This window comes from Mustela nigripes, chromosome 16 (genome assembly GCF_022355385.1).
Source record: "Mustela nigripes isolate SB6536 chromosome 16, MUSNIG.SB6536, whole genome shotgun sequence".
Classification (NCBI taxonomy): domain Eukaryota; kingdom Metazoa; phylum Chordata; class Mammalia; order Carnivora; family Mustelidae; genus Mustela; species Mustela nigripes.
The window spans coordinates 15,698,234-15,717,494 of record NC_081572.1 but is presented as its reverse complement, the minus strand read 5'-3'; the positions used below and the strand labels follow the sequence as shown (position 1 = coordinate 15,717,494).

General features: G+C 37.2%; 1 protein-coding gene across 1 annotated transcript in view; it reads left to right on the top strand.

Annotated features, from left to right (window-relative positions):
• The first annotated feature begins 329 nt into the window (after nt 1-329).
• Nucleotides 330-19,261, top strand: part of EFCAB3 (EF-hand calcium binding domain 3) — a 39,146-nt gene continuing 20,214 nt past the window's right edge. The window contains exons 1-4 of the mRNA XM_059379546.1: nt 330-358; nt 4,265-4,318; nt 15,168-15,258; nt 18,031-18,101. Of these exons, the coding sequence (XP_059235529.1) occupies nt 334-358; nt 4,265-4,318; nt 15,168-15,258; nt 18,031-18,101 (241 nt within the window). The 5' untranslated portion in view covers nt 330-333. The remainder of the gene's footprint in view (nt 359-4,264; nt 4,319-15,167; nt 15,259-18,030; nt 18,102-19,261) is intronic.

The following is a 19,261-nucleotide window of genomic DNA, read 5'->3' as shown; positions in this document are numbered from 1 at the left end:
AGATGAGTGGATAAAGAAGATGTGGTATATATTGGGGCACCTGGGTGGCTCAGTGGGTGAAAAAGCCTCTGCCTTCGGCCCAGGATCCTGGGATCAAGCTCCACATCAGGCTCTCTGCTCAGCAGGGAGCCTGCTTCTCCCTCTTTCTCTGCCTGCCTCTCTGCCTACTTGTGATCTGTGTCTGTCAAATAAATAAATAAAATCTTTAAAAAAAAAAAGATGTGGTATATATACAATGTAATATTACTCAATTTTTATGAGTTTTTATGTGACTTCCTCTGTGTCTGATTCAAATGTTTTACAGGAAATGGGAAGGTTACAGTGGATTCAATAATGGAGGGCCTAAAGAAGTTTAAACGTGAGTGGAAATTCATGATTCATTTTATAAAAATGGATAATCTGGTGCTATGAGTTTATTTTTACATGTGTTTTCTTGGTTGTTAAAGTAATACATGTTCATTATAAAAATTTCTATATCCAAAAAACAAAAGAATGCAAAAGGGAAATTTTAGTAATTCTTAATTCTATCACCCGGTGATATTCTATAGTTTTTCTCACCCCTAATTTTTTTCCTTGTACACACATAATTTTTGTGTATTCAGCATTAAAGCCTCACTTTCAAACTACTCTTCCATTTTCCTATTAATGTTAAAATCTTACCTATTGATAGGTATGTCTGAATACCTAAAATTCCTTTTTGGATGCCTGTGAAATTTAACGCATAACCTCAGAACTTTCTGTTTGCAGGCCTCTTAGCATATTTATTTCTAAAATAAGCTTCCCAATGCCAAATGCCACCGTCTGTACTTACTTAGAAAAGAATGAATGGGAGGTTTGAAAATGATGCTGTGAAACCCATCAGGAGAGGCAAGTTAAGACTTGTCTTCTGCCCTCTTACCCCCACACACGACATCAATCTGTACTTCATTCTCCAGTAATTTTGATTTGCTCTCTGCATTTTTTCAACAAGAATGATTTTTTTTAATTGATGTGTCTCTGAAAGCCTGATCGTGTTTCAAAAAGAAGAACTTAAGAATAATTTAAGGTGCTTTATGTAAGTATCTACAAAATGAATGTTAATAAGAGAAGATAAATTTAAATTCTGGGCACCCACACTTAACATTTCCAAATGAGTCCTCTTGTATTTTATTATTTGCAAAAGAAAAAAGATCTCTTTGAATAGGTCCCATTCTATCCCATATATTGCTGCTTCTGTCACTGGTGCCAGAAAACTTTTGAAAATGTCTGCTTAGTAGCTTTTAACCCCAGCATTTAAAATCATGATGCTGAATTTATGGATACTGAAGCAATCCTCTGTGATTATGTATAAGATCAATGTTTTTGATTTATTGAGTACCCACCCACTGTAAAAAATAAAGTTAAGCAGTGAAAAAGGGACAAAGTTCCTGCTCTCAGCAAGGCTATTTTTGAGTAGATAGTACGTGCTCAATAAATGCTTGTGGGTTGACTAATAGAGGTTCTAGTCTCCTGCTTTCAGATAATGGAAGATTCACTAACCCAAGCAGCTATATCAAGGTCATTCTTATAATCACCCTCCCAATCTGGGCCATTTGAAAGAGTTATAGAACACCATGTAAAACCCCAGGGCATGTAAGTGAGTCACCCCAATCAGAAGCCAAAAAAGCATGGCTTCCTAGTCTTGCCTGCTTCTTTTCCATCCTTCTTCTTTGTCACCTTCCATTTCTTCCTTTTCTCTGTTCTTCTTCTCTTCTTCCTATCTCTATTAATAGATTATTTTTCTCTCCTCCCTGCTTCTACTTGTTTTCTGACTAGTATTGCCTTTTTCTCTTTTCTTTCTAGTCTCTGTCAAACATACACGGTTCACATGCCCACCCTGCTCTCCCACTTGCTTTCTTCACTATGTAAGCCATTCCACTTGCTGCCATCAAAATGTATGTTATTCTGTGAAGTCCACAGTGCATTAAAGAAAGAAAATGTAGACATTGAAAAGTGTGTTTCATAATTTTAGAAACCTTCAACATTAGCGTGTATTCCACAAATTCACCAAATATTACTCAGTGTCCACTTACTGTGTTTTCTCTATAGATACAGGTACTAAGAGAACAGATTTTATTTCTTTTTTTTTAAAGATTTTATTTATTTATTTGAGAGAGAGACAGTGAGAAAGAGCATGAGCGAGGTGAAGGTCAGAGGGAGAAGCAGACTCCCCATGGAGCTGGGCGCCTGATGCGGGACTCGATCCCGGGACTCCAGGATCATGACCTGAGCCGAAGGCAGTCGTCCAACCAACTGAGACACCCAGGCATCCCCAGATTTTATTTCTGAATACTGTATACTGTATTGACATTTTTTGCACATTCAAACATGTGCTACCTATGATTTAAGTTTTCACTTTCAAATTTCTGATGACTAGATATACTCATTTTTGAGACTGGCATTTTTTATACTTAAGTTATCTTTTTTCTCCAATCCCCATTTCACCATTTCTCTTTTTCTAAGGAATAAAAGTACATTTCAGTTACCTAAACATAATAACATGAAAATGACACTTCTATATGAACAACTTCAAGACCTGCTAACATTTCATGTCATTTGATGGTGATCATTCAAAATTCTACTCTGGCTTGTAATGGTGTAGGTTGTAGGGTTCTATATGAGAATTTCTCTTTTATATATAATTTTTTTATTAACATATAATGTGTTATTAGCCCCATGGGTAGAGGTCTGTGAATTGCCAGGTTCACACACTTCATAGCACATACCTTCCCCAATGTCCATAACCCCACCACCATCTCCCTACCCACCTCCCTCCGGCAATCCTCAGTTTGTTTTATGAGATTAAGAGTCTCTTATGGTTTGTCTCCTTCCCGATCCCATCCTGTTTCATTTATTCTTCTCCTACCCCGCCAAACCCCCCCATGTTGCCTCTCAACTTCCTCATATCAGGGAGATCATATGATAATTGTCTTTCTCTGATTGACTTATTTGAGGATTTCTAAAACCATACTTATTAGGACTATAGAGAAACTAAAAACATTTAGAAAAAAATCTACTGTGTAAAAATAAAGGCTGCCTCTTGTCAGAAACAGAAATTTTCCAAGTCCCATTCCCAACCAGTGTGGTGCCACATGCAGCATCCCAGGATGGCATAGGATCCCTCTAGCAAACTAATGTCTAGGCAGGGAAAATAACCAAGCAATACAGAAGAGAAGAAGAGAGAGAAGGGAGGAATAAAGGTGTTTGATTAGTTCTTCTTAATCCTATAAATTGTGTTTCATGTTAGTATTAATCTCTCCCTTTGCATAAAGAAAATGTAGCCATTTTGTGTGTCCTGCTTTCTGCATGATATATTACCCTGTATAGGCTTTACAGCCTAAAGGTACTACCAAAACCTTTCCATGTTTCCATAACCTGCAACTGATCTTTCTTGATATCAAAATAACATTATTGGCTTTATCTGGCCAAACTAAACCAAACTTAGAGCATTGAACTATTATACCCAGCACTTTTCTCCTGAGTTAATCGCCTTGTACCTAGAAAACCAAACTACCCAACATTTTGAGAGGACGAAAAGAAAAGAATTGAATCTACTATTAAAGTACTTATTTCATTGTTCTTCTGGCCATAGGGTAGAGTAGGGCAAGACAGATAGATTTTGTAGTCAATATTATAACAAATATTATATGTACATACTTCACAGGAGAAGTATGTAATAACTATAAAGAAGAAAGAAATAACTATATCACAAAAAGACATGTAATTAGTCAACAGGTTATAACCAAATCACTAATGCAAATGAAATGGATAGCAAGTTGTCCTCCTTGAGTCAACAATTTTTCAAAATTGCTTCACTTCTTTTCATCCTAAAAGATGATAAGTGAATAGTCTTTCCTTCAGTGTTGACTCTATTTGTTGTTTCAAAGACAATTTTTTTGGAGTTTGATACATTAAGGCACCAAAAGAGGCAATATGAAAATGTGAATTAAGAAGTATATCTCTAACTGAGGATGAAAGAGTGCACTCATCGTGATGAGTGCCAGTGTTGTATGGAGGTGTTGAATCACTATATTGTACACCTGAAACTAATATTACACTGAATATTAATTAACTGGAATTTAAATAAAAACTCTAAGAAAATCCAAGAGATATGTCACATATAACTGATATTTTCACTTTCCCACTCATAGGAGGAAAAATTAAAAGAAAACTGTAATTTGCTCCTATTCTACTTTTCAAAACTTCAGAAATGGATATAACTTTGACTCTTAATTTTATCTTTAAGCAAAAGGGATGGTGCCACTGCATAAGTTGATGAAAACTGGACATGATACTAAAGGTGAGTGTGAGACCTGACGTGAAGGTATTTAATACTTTGACTTCTGTATTTCAATCCCATAGTTATATTCCCTCATAGTTTTGTCAGTCACTACCCTCTATCTACTTGTTGCTAGGCAACTGTACACTTAGCTCTCCAGTTGTTTTTCTGAGTTCTTTTTGCTTTTATAGTCCATACCACACTGCATCACAGGTGATTATCAAGTATTTTACTTTGTCTTCTAAGGGATTTATTTGTGATGGAATTGTTTTTATCTCTAGTTACTTTGTAACTTACTTGGTGCAATTTATTTGAAACACAAAGCAGGTGTTCCTAACTCTGTCACTAAAGAGATGAATTCAACTCATTGTGCTTTAGTGTCCTTATCAATAAAATGAAAAAGGTAAATTCGATTAATGATCTGTTAGTTCTTTCTCAGCTGTAAAATTCTAACTTTTGTGGTTAAAAAGACACTATCAAGAAAATGAAAAGACAACCCACGGAACAGGAAAAATATTTGTAAATTATGTGTCTGATAAGGGTCTACTATCCAAACATATTAAAAAAAAACCCTTGTAACTCAACAGTTAAAAAAAATAACCCAACTTTTAAAATGGGCAAAAGATCTAAATAGACATTTCTCAAAAGAAGATATAAAAATGACTAATAAGCACATGAAAAGATGTTCAATATCATTAGTCATTAAAGAAAAGCAAATCAAAACTGCAAGCTACCACTTCACACCCACTTGGATGACTATAATAAAAAAAAAGACAATAACAAATGTTGATGAGGGCATGGAAAAATTGGGAAACCTCATATATTGCCGGTGGGAATGTAAAATAGTGCAGCTGCTATGGAGAATAATTTAGCAGTCCCCAAAATGTGAAACATATGACCCAGCAATTCTACACCATGGGATATACCCAAGAGAAATGAAAACATATGTCCACATAAGAACTTGTCCAAGATTGTTTATAGAAACATGACCCATAATAGTCCAAAAGTGAAGACAATCCAAATGTCTATCTACTGATAAATGGATACACAAAATGTGGCCTATCCGTACAATGGAATATTGTTCAGCCATAAAAAGGAATGAAGTATGGATACATGCCAAAACACTGATGAACCTTGCAAACATTATACTAAGTGAAAGAAGCCAGACAAAAAGGCCACATATAATATTATTCTGTTTGTATTAAATGTCAAGAATAGGCAAATCAATAGAGATAGAAGATTAGTGGTTGCCTGCAGGCAACTACTGTGAGAGGGGAGTGTGGGAAGTAGCTGCTATTGGTACAGGGCTGCTTTCTACGAGATGAAACTATTCTGGAAGTAGATGGTTACTGATGCCTGTACAAGTTTGTAAATATACTAAAAACCACTGAACTCACACTTTTAAAAGAGTATGTTTTATGGTATGCAAATTATATTTTAATTTTTATTATTTATTTTAATATATAACATATTATATTTATTATATTATATTTTAATTTTTTTAAGTATAGGACTGACCAAAAAATATATATAATATATTATATATATATATATTATATTATATATATAGTATATATATACAGAGCTTGACAAACTGATGCAGATTTGGCATTCTTGGGTTTTTTTTTCCAGCAGATAGATAGTATAGTATATATATTATATATCTACAGAGCTTGACAAATAGGTGCAGATTTGGCATTCTTGTTGGTTTATATATATAATATATTATTATATATTTATTTATATAGTTATATATGTATAAATAATATATTATATAATTATATAATAATTATTAATAAATAGTTGATAAATTAAATAAATAATATATCATATATATTTTATATGTGTATTTTAAAAAACAAAAATGCCAGATCTGCACCTGTTTATTTGTCAAGCTCTGTAGGTGGAAAAAATAAACAATAAGCTGGACCCAATATAAGTCCTAGCCCCAAAGCACCTTCCATATATCCAGCGTACCTATCTGTGGAACCCAGCTTATGTCCTAGTACTATCAGCCCCACAGATAAATACCATACCAGTCCACCAGTTCTAAGCCCCACAGATAAATACTACACCAGTCCACCTAGGATATGCCCATAAGTAAATTAAGTGAAATCAGCCCTTCATCCCATTTGCTTCTGGCTAGATGACTATTGGTGTAGCTAAATTATAATACATGCCTCCTCCCTGGGATATTTTAATTTCTTATGTGTACCACCCTATTAATTTTGATGACTTCTGTCACCACTATTCACTCATAAATCATGGGAACCCAAATTTGAATGAACTTGTCCCACTTCCCTGTCAGCTACTTTGGGGTAGGCATGCCATCTTTTAAGTCTTTATGTTCTTTTCCTACCAGATAGTAGGTATCTGCTGAAGGGATGAATGGATGCACAGTCAGTGTCTACCATGTGTCAAGCTTTATCCTACATGCTTAGGACAAAAATCCCTACTCTCAGGGAACTTAAACTGTAGTGAAGAGATATATGCAACAACAAAAAATAAGATAATAGTATGACAAAGATTACAGAGATTAAAATAAAGCAAAGACATGTTTCCAAAGAAGACATCAGATGGCTAACAGACACATGAAAAGAAGTTCAACATCATTCATCATCAGGGATACAAATCAAAACCACGATGAGATACCACCTCACATGTGTCAAAACTCGAGAACCATACAGAGGTTCCTCAAAAAATTAAAATTAGAACTACCTTACAATCCAGCAATTGCACTACTAGGTATTTATCCAAAGGATACAAACATAGTGACTTGAAGGGGTATGTGTACCCCGATGTTTACAGCAGCATTATCAACAGCAGCCTAACTCTGAAGAGAACCCAAATGTCTATCAACTCATGAATGAACAAAGAAAATGTGGCCATATATAAAATGGAATATTACTCAGCCATCAAAAAACTGAAATCTTGCCATTTGCAACGACATGGATGGACCAAGAATGTATTATGCTGAGTGAAATAAGTCAGTCAGAGAAAGACAAACACTGTATGATCTCACTCATATGTGAAATTTTTAAAAGATTGTATTTATTTATTTGAGAGAGAGAGAACACAAGCAGGGGGAAAAGGACAGAAGAAGAAGCAGACTCCCCACTGAGCAGGGAGCCCAACATGGGGCTCAATCCCAGGACCCTGAGATCATGACCTGAGCCAAAAGCAGACTCTAACTGACTGAGCCACCCAGGCAGCCCTCATATGTGAAACTGAAGAAAGAAAACAGGTGAACATCTGGGAAGCAGGAAAAGAAAAAAAAAGAGAGAGGAAAACAAGCCATAAAAGACTTTTTTTAAAGATCTTATTTCTTTATTTACTTATTTTTAGAGAGAGAGAGTACAAGCAGGGGGAGGAACAAAGGAGATGGAAGAGGGAGGGGAAGAATCTCAAGCAGACTCTCCTGAATGCAGAGCCCAACGTGGGGCTCACTACCCCAAGACCATCATCCAAGCTGAAACCAAGAGTCAGATGCTCAATAGACTGAGCCACCCAGGTGCCCTGAGACTCGTGACTGTAGAGAACAACCTGAGGGTTGTTGGAGGGATTGGGTGCGGGATGAGTTAGATGGGTGATGGATATTGAGAAGGGCATTGTTATCATGAGCAATGGGTGTTGTAAGTAAGTGATGAATCACTAAATTCTTCACCAGAAACCAGTATTGCATAGTTAACTACCTAAAATGTAAATTTTTAAAAATGAATTAATAAATAAAGCAAAGGAAATGGGTATAAGGAATTCTGGAAGTGAGGGAAAGTAAACAAGAAAGGCCTTGCTGATAAAGGACATTTAAGCAAAAAGGTTAAAGAGGTAAGGGAGTGAGCCATGCGTAATCTGAGGCAAGCACACTGCATGCAGAGGGCAGAGCAAGTGTAAGTGTCTTTATACAAGAGCGTGCTTGCAGTATTTGAGAAAAAGCTAATTGGCCATTCTGGCTAGAACAGGGTGAGCAAAGGCAATGTAGGAAGAGATAAGATCATAGAATTGGGGACAGGACCATCACCTTCAGTCACATAGCCTATGCAATACGCAGTTCCAGGGTTGTGCAATAAGGTGTTCCAGTAAGAGGGTGGGGCAGGTGCCGCCTGTAACAGATCACATAAGCCTGAAGGCTATTGTAAAGTTTGGATTTTTGCCCTGAGTGATGGAGAAAACTACTGGAGGATTTGAGCAGAGACATAACATGCTCTGACTTAAGTTTTGAGATTATCCTGCCTTCTATGTGTAGGATAGACTTGGCAGGTAGTGGAAAAGGCAAGAGCAGAAGGAGGGAGACCAGTTAGACCAGAACAGCAGGTAGCGGTGGAGGCGGTGGAAAGTAACCTGATTACATACATATTTTGAAGATGGAATCAACAACATTTCCTGCTAGGTATATTCCTTGATATATCCCAGGGCCTAGAAGCACAAAAAAATATTTACAGAATGAGTGGATTGGATTAGATGTCAGATAGAAGAGGATTGGAGCATATTCCAGGGGTTTTAGCCAGAAAAGAGGAGGGAGCACAGGCCTGGAAGGTGGAACTGCCACTTCCTAAGGTGAAGAGATGTATGAATAGGTGACCAGATACATGGTGTTATACTTGCTCAGTTAGTGAAGAAATTAATTCAAATCCATATGGATGCCAGTACTGTAAGAAGAGGAGATATTAAAAAAAAAAAATCAGAGTATTTAGGGGCAGCTGGGTGTCTCTGCTGTTAAGCATCTGCATTTGGCTCAGGACAGATTCCCAGGGTCCTGAGATCACCCCACATCAGGCTCCCTGCTCAGCGGGGAGCCTACTTCTCCCTCTCCCTCTGCCTCCCCCTTCATGCTATCTTGCCCCCTCGCTCTCTATCTCAAATAAATAAAATCTTTTTAAAAAATCAGAGTATTGGGATGCCTGGGTGGCTCAGCTGGTTGGGCAGCTGCCTTCGGTTCAGGTCAGGATCCTAAGGTCCTGGGATTGAGTCCCAAGTTGGTTCCTTGCTCAAGAGGGAGCCTGCTTCTCCCTCTGCTTGTGCTCTCTCTCTCTCTCATTCAGATAGATAGATAGATAGATAGATAGATAGATAGATAATAGATAGATAAACAGACTATTTAATGGCTTTCAGTAATATTAAAACTTGCTATAAAGTTGGTGCTGGTGAAATTTTCTGGTACTTTGGATTGATTCTTGAGAATAAACCAATAAGGAAGAATATATTTTATATTTTCCTCCTATTTTATATTTTCCTCCTATTGCCTACATATGTTTATTCTTATAATACCCCTCACACCCTTACACTCCATGCCTTGTTTGAATGGTGTGGGGGTAAGTGTGTATTGCTATGTATTTTCACTGTTGCTGCTCAACAAACTAACCATGTTGGTGTACATAAATTTTTAAAGTATACCTCTTGGTCAAAGTGAGTAATAACTAAAGTGGTATTTTATAAAGGAGAGTAAGCCCTTCTATTTTTGCAAATATTTCCATTTTCATTAATCTAGATTAGTCAGGAGGGAGCAAGAGAGGTATTGGGGCTCATCAGGATTAGGCCATCCCAGAGGACTTTGCCTACCCAGATTACCAGAGTTGAAGTTGGAAATAGTTCCTTCATGCTAACTTACCCTGTTGATTTCTAGATGTTAAAAGGCTGAGAAAAGCCAAAGAGGTGGGATTAATGATGAAGCACAGTATCTCTGCCTAAAAAGGAAGGAACATCTTGCCTTTCTCCAGTCATTCACCGAACACCTCTTATGATTCTGTCATACAACCTTGAGCTTTCGACCTCAAGGTGCTTATGCTCAGTGAAAGCAAAACAGCCAGGGAGAGAAGGGAAGGAACCTTCCTATAAAGAAATTGGCCTAAAAAAAAAAGAAAAAAGAAAATTGGCCTACTGGGGCAGTATCTCTAACAGGGAAGTAGCTACATTTTTTTTTTAAATTCTGAAAAGTTCAGTTCCATCAATCTGGTAAATGACAGAATTTGTGAGATTATCTTCTCCTTGAGGCCCATATATCTTTAACTTCACAAGATGAATTAGACATTAGATATTGGGTTTTCCGGACTTACATATTATAAATCACGCTGAGACACAATCTTTTGTCATGGCTTTTTTCCTTTAGCAAAACAGTACTGCATAGGAAGAAGCCTTATATCAGATATTCATTTCCTTTCTATTCTTTATAAGGTCAGAAGAGAATATGAGCCTAGACAACTATTAGAGTAATATGGTTGAATTAATTCCAGTCAAAAACAGCTATATTCATTCAACATTCCTACTCAAATATCTTCAGGATTCTAGCCAGTGCTAATAAAGACCAGATTGCCTTAGCTTAACAATGAAGATGTGCATGTGTCTTAAAAAATAAAATTTAATTTAAAAACCAGACTAAATGAGTAACATGGCTGATACAAGAAACTAAAAAAAAAAAAAAAAAAAAAAATGATGGGGACTATGGCAATCAGGAATCTTAGGGTTTCAGCTAAAAGAGTGACAGTTGTTCTGCTCCAACCAATTACTGCTACACCAGAAAGTGAGCCCTGTGTTCTGATCTTTGGGTTTTTCACGCAAAGTTCTAAACTGATAAGTTTTCATTTATCCATGTTTTCACTTATGAAATTCAAGTTTTTAAATGCTCTGTAAGCCAAAAGAAACTTGTATAAGGATCAAATTCTCAATCTCTATTCTGTTTACCAAGCCCAATCCATCATACCTAATCTTTTTAGTTTCCACTACCTCACTTTGTGTAATCCTGTCCTCTACTGGGTCTGCACTGTTCCTCATCTCCTAATCTTTGTGATTATTCTACCTGCTTTTGGTCTTCCTTCACTCTAAACTGCTCTTCCCTCAGTGCTACACATTACAGTTCTACTTCTCCCTACACATAAGACCTAAAACAGTAAACTCTTAGAAGAAAACATAGGAGAAAAGCTTCATGACTTTGGGTTTGGGAATGATCCCTTGGATATGACATCAAAAGCACAGGCAACAAAAGTAAAAATAAATAAACTAGACTACATAAAAATCTAAAACTGCTGTGCATCAAAGAACATAATCAACAGACTGAAAAGGCATCCTACAGAATGGAAGACAATATTTACAAATATTTTAAATAATAAGGGCTTAATATCTGGAATATATAAAGAACTTCTACAACTCAACAGTAAGAACATAAAAAAAAAAGTGGGCAAAAGAACTGAATAGACAGTTTTCCACAAAAAATATGCAAATAGCCAGCGAGCATATAAAAAGATTCTCGGGGTGCCTAGTATTTTGAGTGACTGGCTCTCGATTTCTCAGTTCATGATCTCAGGGCCCTGAGATCAAGCCCCAAGTCAGGTTCCCCGCTCAACAGGGAGTCTGCTTAAGTATTCTTTCTCTATCTCCCCATCCGTCTGTCCCTTCCCCTCCTCAAATGCGCTCTCTCTAAAATAAATAAATAAATATTTTTTTAAAAAGAGAGAGATACTGGGGTGCCTGGGTGGCTCAGTGGGTTAAAGCCTCTGCCTTCCGCATAGGTCGTGGTCCCGGGGTCCTGGGATCAAGCCCCACATCAGGCCCTCTGCTCGGCATGGAGCCTGCTTCCTCCTCTCTCTCTGCCTGCCTCTCTGCCTACTTGTGATCTCTATCTGTCAAATGAATAAATAAACTCTTAAAAAAAAAGAGATACTCAACATTACTAATCATTAGGGAAATGTAAATTGAAATCACAATGAGATATATCACCTCACACCCAATAGGGTGGGGGGTCTTTTTGTTTGTTTTACTGTCAAAAAAACAGAAGAGGATATGGAGAAATTAGAACCCTTGTGCACTGTTGGTGGGAATGTAAAATGGTGGCCACTATGGAAAACAACATTTCTTCAAAAAATTAAAAATAGAATTATTGTGTGACCCAGCAATTCCACTTCTGGGTATATCCAAAAGATTGAAAGCAAGGTCTCAAATAGGTATTTGTATACCGGTGTATCATAGCAACATTATTCGCCGTAGCCAAAAGGTGAAAGCAACTCAAGTGTCCATTGGCAGACAAAGGGATAGATAAAATGTGGTACATATAATCAAATATTATTCAAGCTTAAAAAAGAAGGAAAATCTGACACAGGCTATAACATGGATGAACTTTGAGGATATTAACTAAGTGAAATAAGCCCGTCACAAAAAGAGAAATACTGTGTGATTCCACTTTTATGAGATCTCTAAAGTCAGATTCATACAAAATAAAATGATGGTTGCCGGTGATTGATGGAGGGGGTACATGGTGAGCTATTGTTTAATGAAGGTTAGAGATTTATTTTTGCAAGATAAAAAAGTTCTGGAGATTGGTTGCATGCAATGGGAATATACTTAACAGTACTAAACTGTATGCTTAAGATCATAAATTTTATGTATTTTTACCACAATTTGAAGTATTAATAATTAAAATAATAATATTAACTTATTTCTCAACAATCCATCCAATAGAAGCTGCCATTATTCCCATTTTAATCTTGGTAGGCCCTAACATAGTTGGCCCTTATTAAATACTTGTTTAATCCATCTGTAAATCAAACCATTTTCTTTCCCTTTGTATCCCAAAGCAGAATAGGAGGCAATGCACCAAGTTCAGAAAGACTAGAGAAATGTCAAACTATGCTCACAGTAAACAAACTCTAAGAGCAGGAATAGAAAGCCTCTAGAACTGCTACTAAGTGAGGCCTGAAGCAATTTGGGGGACTCAAGCTAAACCTTGGGTGCCAAAGGCATCTATGCTTGGCCATGATGAAGACTAAGGACATGCCTAACTCCTATGCAAGATGATTTACAATGCCATGAAACCTGTGAGATCTTGAATATTAAAGTTTCTAATTAAAGCAATCATAATCTTTATTTAATTGCTCTTTTTAAGTCACTCTTTCCAATACTACTATATAGTCTGCAAACCTATGAGAGTTTGGGGAATTTTTGTCCTTCTCCCTAGGCTTAAGCAATTAATGAAATCAAGGCATTTGAGTAAAATTTTTCATTTGAACAACTTCCAACTCATTAATTTTTTTAAAAGATTTTATTTATTTATTTGACAGACAGAGATCACAAGGAGTCAGAGAGGCAGGCAGAGAGAGAGGGGGAAGCAGGCTCCCTGCTGAGCAGAGAGCCCGTTGTGGGGCCCGATCCCAGGACCCCGGGATCATGACCCAAGCCGAAGGCAGAGGCTTTAACCCACTGAGCCACCCAGGCGCCCCCAACTCACTAATGTTTAACATGGTAATATATTAATACAGAATTAAAACAAAAACAAAAACAAAAAAGCTCCCCCTTCCCTGAAATTCCCACAGTGTCAAAATGTTCTCACACCCACACATCCCCCAAAGGATAGACCACATTGAAAACATGGTTGCTCTAGAGCTGGAAGAAGGTTATAGGTCATTCTCACCTGGGCCTGAGCCTGAGAAGTGAATGAGGTCACAGTTGTATGATGAAACAAACCCTTTATTGGATTCTTGATCTGATTGAAGCCCAGAAGTGGTAGGTAGCGCGGCTTAAAAGTAGGCAAATATCTGGATTTTGTAGGAATCAATGCTGAGTCCTTTTTTTTTTTTTTCTTAACTGATTGTCTCTATGAGAGATTGAAGGCAGTTTTTTTGTTTGTTTGTTTGTTTGTTTAAGTAATGATTATTTTGCGCCCTGAGGATGATTTCACAGCACCTTTCAAGTGCCTAAGTTATTGAGCCCCTCCGGAGTCCCCAGCTCTGTGGTAGGTTTCCAGATTTTGAACACATGTAACTGAGTTGTTTAGAAACAACTGGCTTTCTAGGCTCTGAGGTGAAGACATAGGAAAATGGACCAAACTATAACCACACATTCAAAGTCATTTTCTTTGTGGTTTCATAGTATTTGTCTATCATTCCTAAATCAGTAACCCAGTATTCTTGTCGGTGAACCACCTAGTACAGTCTACACTTTGAAAATAGTAATTGGAGAAGTAAAACCAACAATAAAAGGGGGAAGCCTGGGGTACCTGGGTGGCTCAGCGGGTTAAGCCTCTGCCTTCAGCTCAGATCAAGATCTTAGGGTCCTGGAATTGAGCCCCGCATCAGGCTCTCTGCTCAGCATGGAGCCTGCTTCCTCCTCTCTCTCTGCCTGCCTCTCTGCCTACTTCTGATCTCTCTCTGTCAAATAAATAAATAAATAAATAATAAAATGCATTTATCTTTAAAAAATAAATAAATAAACAAAAGGGGGAGGCCTTACCAACCCATCTTCTAGTCCATAGGCAGCTGAAGTGGAAAGGGAGGACTAGGGAGGCTCTAGTGGTTAAAAGTCCATCCAGGAAGGTCTAGGCTGGCAAAACGGCATTGTATCCCACCTCTGCTCCTACCAAATGAGTTCCCATACAGTGAGTTCATAAGAACTGACAGGGCAGGGCCAGACCTCCCAGAAGGAAATTCTGAAAAATCTGTTTATTACCAGGCAGATATCCAGGACATAAACAATCAGGTAAATATTTTAAAGACACTGTAACATTTTACTCTCTGTCGATTATAACATGAAATGTTATACTGATTTCAGAAATAAATTTTGTCTTTATTTCAAGTTATTTAAATAAGTTTTTGTACATATTTCCAGGATGCTTTATCTATGTCGCATGGTATCGCTTATTTTTATATATGATTAGAATGACATTATTTGAAGGGGGGAGACATAAGACATTTTGCTTAGAGATCTTGGGGCAGTGAAGCAGTCCTTCCACACGGCCTTCCAACTTTGCACACACCTCTAACTTGAATTTGCGCATATAACCATTCCTCAAGGCTCTGGACTTCAAACTCTAGATCTTGAGCTAGGAAATTTGCAAAAGAAAATAGAAGAATTAATCTGTGATTTGATCCTATTTGTATCTGAATTCCAGACAGAGTTATTGGCCCCATGGCAGTTTCTGACATTAAAGCAAAACTTAAGCTGAATCCTCTAACTAAAGTACCCAGCTCCCGTGGCAAGAGGTAAGTAATGAATGTATTCAGGTGATAGATTAAGGTAAAGATTTTTTTTTTTCCTTCAGATTTTACTTATTTAGGGACACCTAGTGGGTCAAGTCTGTTATGTGTCCATCTTCAGCTCAGGTCATGATCCTAAGGTCCTGGGATTGAGCTCCTTGTTCAGCAGGGAGCCTACTACTGCTTCCTCTGCCTGCCACCCACCCTGTTTGTGATCTCTCTGTCTCTCTCTCACAAATAAATAAAATCTTTTACCTAGTTTTGAGAAAGAGAGAACATGCATGCATGAGCAGGGGGAGGGGCAGAGGAAGAGGAAAGAGAATTTCAAGCCAACTCTGCTCTGAGCATAGAGCCCAACTCAGAGCTTGATCTCATCACCCTGAGATCAGGACTTGAGCCAAAATCAGGAGTCAGACACCCAACTGACTGAGCCTTAGGTGCCTCGAATAGATTAAGGTGAAGAATTATTAAGGTGATAAATATTTTAAATACCCATAAAGGCTATGAGTAAACAAGTTAGAAGGCTCTTCAAGTACCCTGTGATAAATTTAGTTATAAAACTAAATATATGAATTGAAGATAAAGGGTTTTTTTATGAAAAGAAAAGAATATGTATCCTTTTAGGTTGGAGAAACAAAAAGTTCTCTTTCCTATTCTCCCTATTGAGAGGGAATTTTTGTGTGGGGATCAGAATATCCTGGAGGGCTTAAGAAGTTGTCAGTAATACATTAAGATATTTTGAGTGCCAATTTAAAGGAGAATGAAGTTAGAGGATCAGGAAGAAGACCTAATCTCCTAAGCAAGTCAGTAAAGAAAAAGGGTCTATAGCTCAAATACAGCCAGTAAAACGAAATCTTGGTTAGTCATGACTAACCTTGAGCTAAAACTGAGAAGGGAGATTTGCCTGTGACATTAATACTAGCTTTTTTCTCAGCCTGATAACTATAAATTCCAATAAACCAAAGCCACTAATGACTGAAAATAAGATCCTGATCTATATTTTATCAGAGCATAAGAAGAAAAGCCTCTCTTCTCTCTCAAAACATCCATTTTCTGGACGACTTTAAGAGTATTTTCCCCCTAGAGCCTTTGATTGTGCCACTGCTACAAGAATAGATCATGACCTTTTTCCATGACCTTACCGCCGCCAAATCCCTTGATCTCATTGGCCTCTTACCCTGCATTACAAGCTGTCTCTCTAGTGACATCCTTGTCATTGAAAGTAGTCAAGCAAAGACCTGACAATACCACATGTAGAGGGAATTCCTACATGAGATGAGAGGCTAGACTGAGCTCATTCCAAATCTAAGGTACTTCAAACCTTTGAAACATTATAAAATAAAAAGATTGTGTGAGCCAAGATATGATTTGAAATTCTGCCAAGAGTATCCTTTTTTTTTTTTTTTTTTTTTTTAATGTAGCTAATAAAGACTTCATACTGCCTGGCCTGCCCTTTCCTTTTGCTTCTTCAGAACTCCATATTTCTCCATCTATTGCACTTTTATAGCATGCAAAAGAAATTTGTTTATATTTAGACATACAGCAAATATAAAATAACGTATCTGAGTAAGGGCCAACTTGAGTTTTCAGAAGTTCAGAGAGGTGATTAGAACAGAAACATCAGCAGAAGAAATCAGTGTTAGTAAAAGCAGAGAAAATAAGACTAATTAGGTAAAATTCCATGTCGAAAAGGAATGGTGCATTTTGAGACCTTATCACCTCAATTTTACTAGGTCCATCTTTGAAAATGAGTTGAACCTACTAGATACTCTAGAGGATACTAAATTCATAAACCATAACTTTTTAAGTGCAGCATGTTTAGTATTTCTTCCTGCTTCACTTTTTTAACTGCTTCTTGTAAAAACAAAAACTCAGAGATCCCATGTTAAAATTTTCAGTTTAGTACCAAAGCTTAATATTTTTTAAATTAATTTCTAAAATCATGATCACTTAAGTCTACTTGTAAATGACCATATTATAAGCAAACTCAGTTTTGCATAATGTATTTTTATGTTCCTAAACTGCAGGAGATCTCCTCCTGCAGATCTATACAAAATACACCCAAAGTATTAATACATTTTCTCTTTTTCTGGATTTTTTCTGAGAAAATGAAAAGTCACCCAGGGTTCCAGACTTTCCAGAAGTGCTCTCTGTCTCAGATGACAGATAAATAGATAGACAGACAGACAGATGATAGATAGCTGATACATACATAGATGCTATATAAGTTATAGATATAGTTGTAGATATATCTACCTCTATCTAATATGCTGGTAAAAATATAGTTTAGCAGTTAAAGTCATAATATAAATATCATTACAAAGCTTTCAGGATATTCACTGTAAGAGTATTGAAACCACTTAAAAATTTGAAACAACTTCTATTTCTAGCAATTGGAATAGTGTAGGGCTTATGTCCTTGACCTTTGGAGTCATATAAGCCTGAGTTTGAATCCCATGACTTTCACCTGTTATCTGTGCAATTTGGGACAAGTTATTTAATCCCTCTGAGATTTAGTTTCCTCTTTTGTAAAATGGAGAAAATCAGATATTTTAAGAGCAATGGACAAGTATAGGGCAGATGTGGACCTCACTGGCCAGCACTTCCTCACTGTCCCTCCTGTAACTATTGACAGGTGACAGTAACAGGTCCCTTAAGAGGTGAGACTCTGGATATACTGTGATGCTTACAGCCATTCCGTTCAGCAAAAACTGATGAATAGAACTAATATTTGCAGGTTTCATGTATGTATTGAATCTTTTCATGTCTTTTGTTCAGGGATAAAGATTTACCAGGATCTCTCCCCTGCCAAAGCAAAGAAAAGAAGCTGAATGCTTCACAAATGCAAGGTAATGACGATAATCCCTCAGATGAAAGCATCGACTAATGCCCCTTGATAAATCTGACCGTTTTCTTCTCTAAGAGAGATCTGCAGTTTCAAGAGTTATCTGTACAACTCTGCTTTTTGAGAGCAAACGTTCTAATTCAATGTCTAACTTGTGAGAAGGAAGAGGGACTACTGTCAGACATCTTCCTAAGATTTGGATAATCCTGGTCAAATATTTTTATTCAAATAAGAACTCGTGAGCATACAAAAGAACAAATGCAAAGTCAAATAGAAATCAAATAATGGGGCAGTATAAATAGCTATACTGGCTGTAGTTTATTAGTCCAAACAGCAAATATTTATTTAAAGCCCACAGTATACCAAGCATGGGAAACATAAGAAGTAACAAGTCAGACATGGTCACTGCCCTGATAAGGAATCCTTCAGGGAAGTCAGGCCATTAAACCATGAATTTATTTTTTTAAAAGATTTTAGTTATTTATTTGTTTGACAGACAGAGAGCACAAGTAGACAGAGTGGCAGGCAGAGAGAGAGAGAGGGAAGCAGGCTCCCTGCTGAGCAGAGAGCCCGACATGGGACTCAATCCCAGGACCCTGAGACCATGACCCGAGCCGAAGGCAGCGGCTTAACCCACTGAGCCACCCAGGCACCCTAAACCATGAATTTTTGAGTGAAACATTTAAATCACAGTATAACACAAGTTATGATGGGGAAGTACAAAGTATTTCAGGAGCATAAAAGAAAGACCTGACTTGGTCTTGGGAGGGTAAGAGGGGAGTCCCAGAGAAGGTGGGATAATAAGTAGGAGGCAAAGAGTGCAAAAGAAGTGTTCTGGACAGAAAGAGTGGAATCTGTAAAGGCCCAAAGGAAAGGGAAAACATGACTCCCTGGAAAAAAGAAACAGAAAAAAAAAAAAAAAGGAAAGAAAGAAATAAAGGAAAGAAAGAAAGAGAGAAAGTCAAGCATGGCTGTGTTTGGGTTCTGGAAGGCTAGTGCATCACCCCTCCAAGTTTGGAACCAACCGAAAACAAAACAGAAATTTAAGAATCACCTATATTGCTGGGAAAGCTGGCTTAAAAAATACAAAAGATTATCAAAATCAGAATAACATTTTTTATTGTTAAACTAAGCTAAATGCCTTAATAATAAGTTTACAGCCTT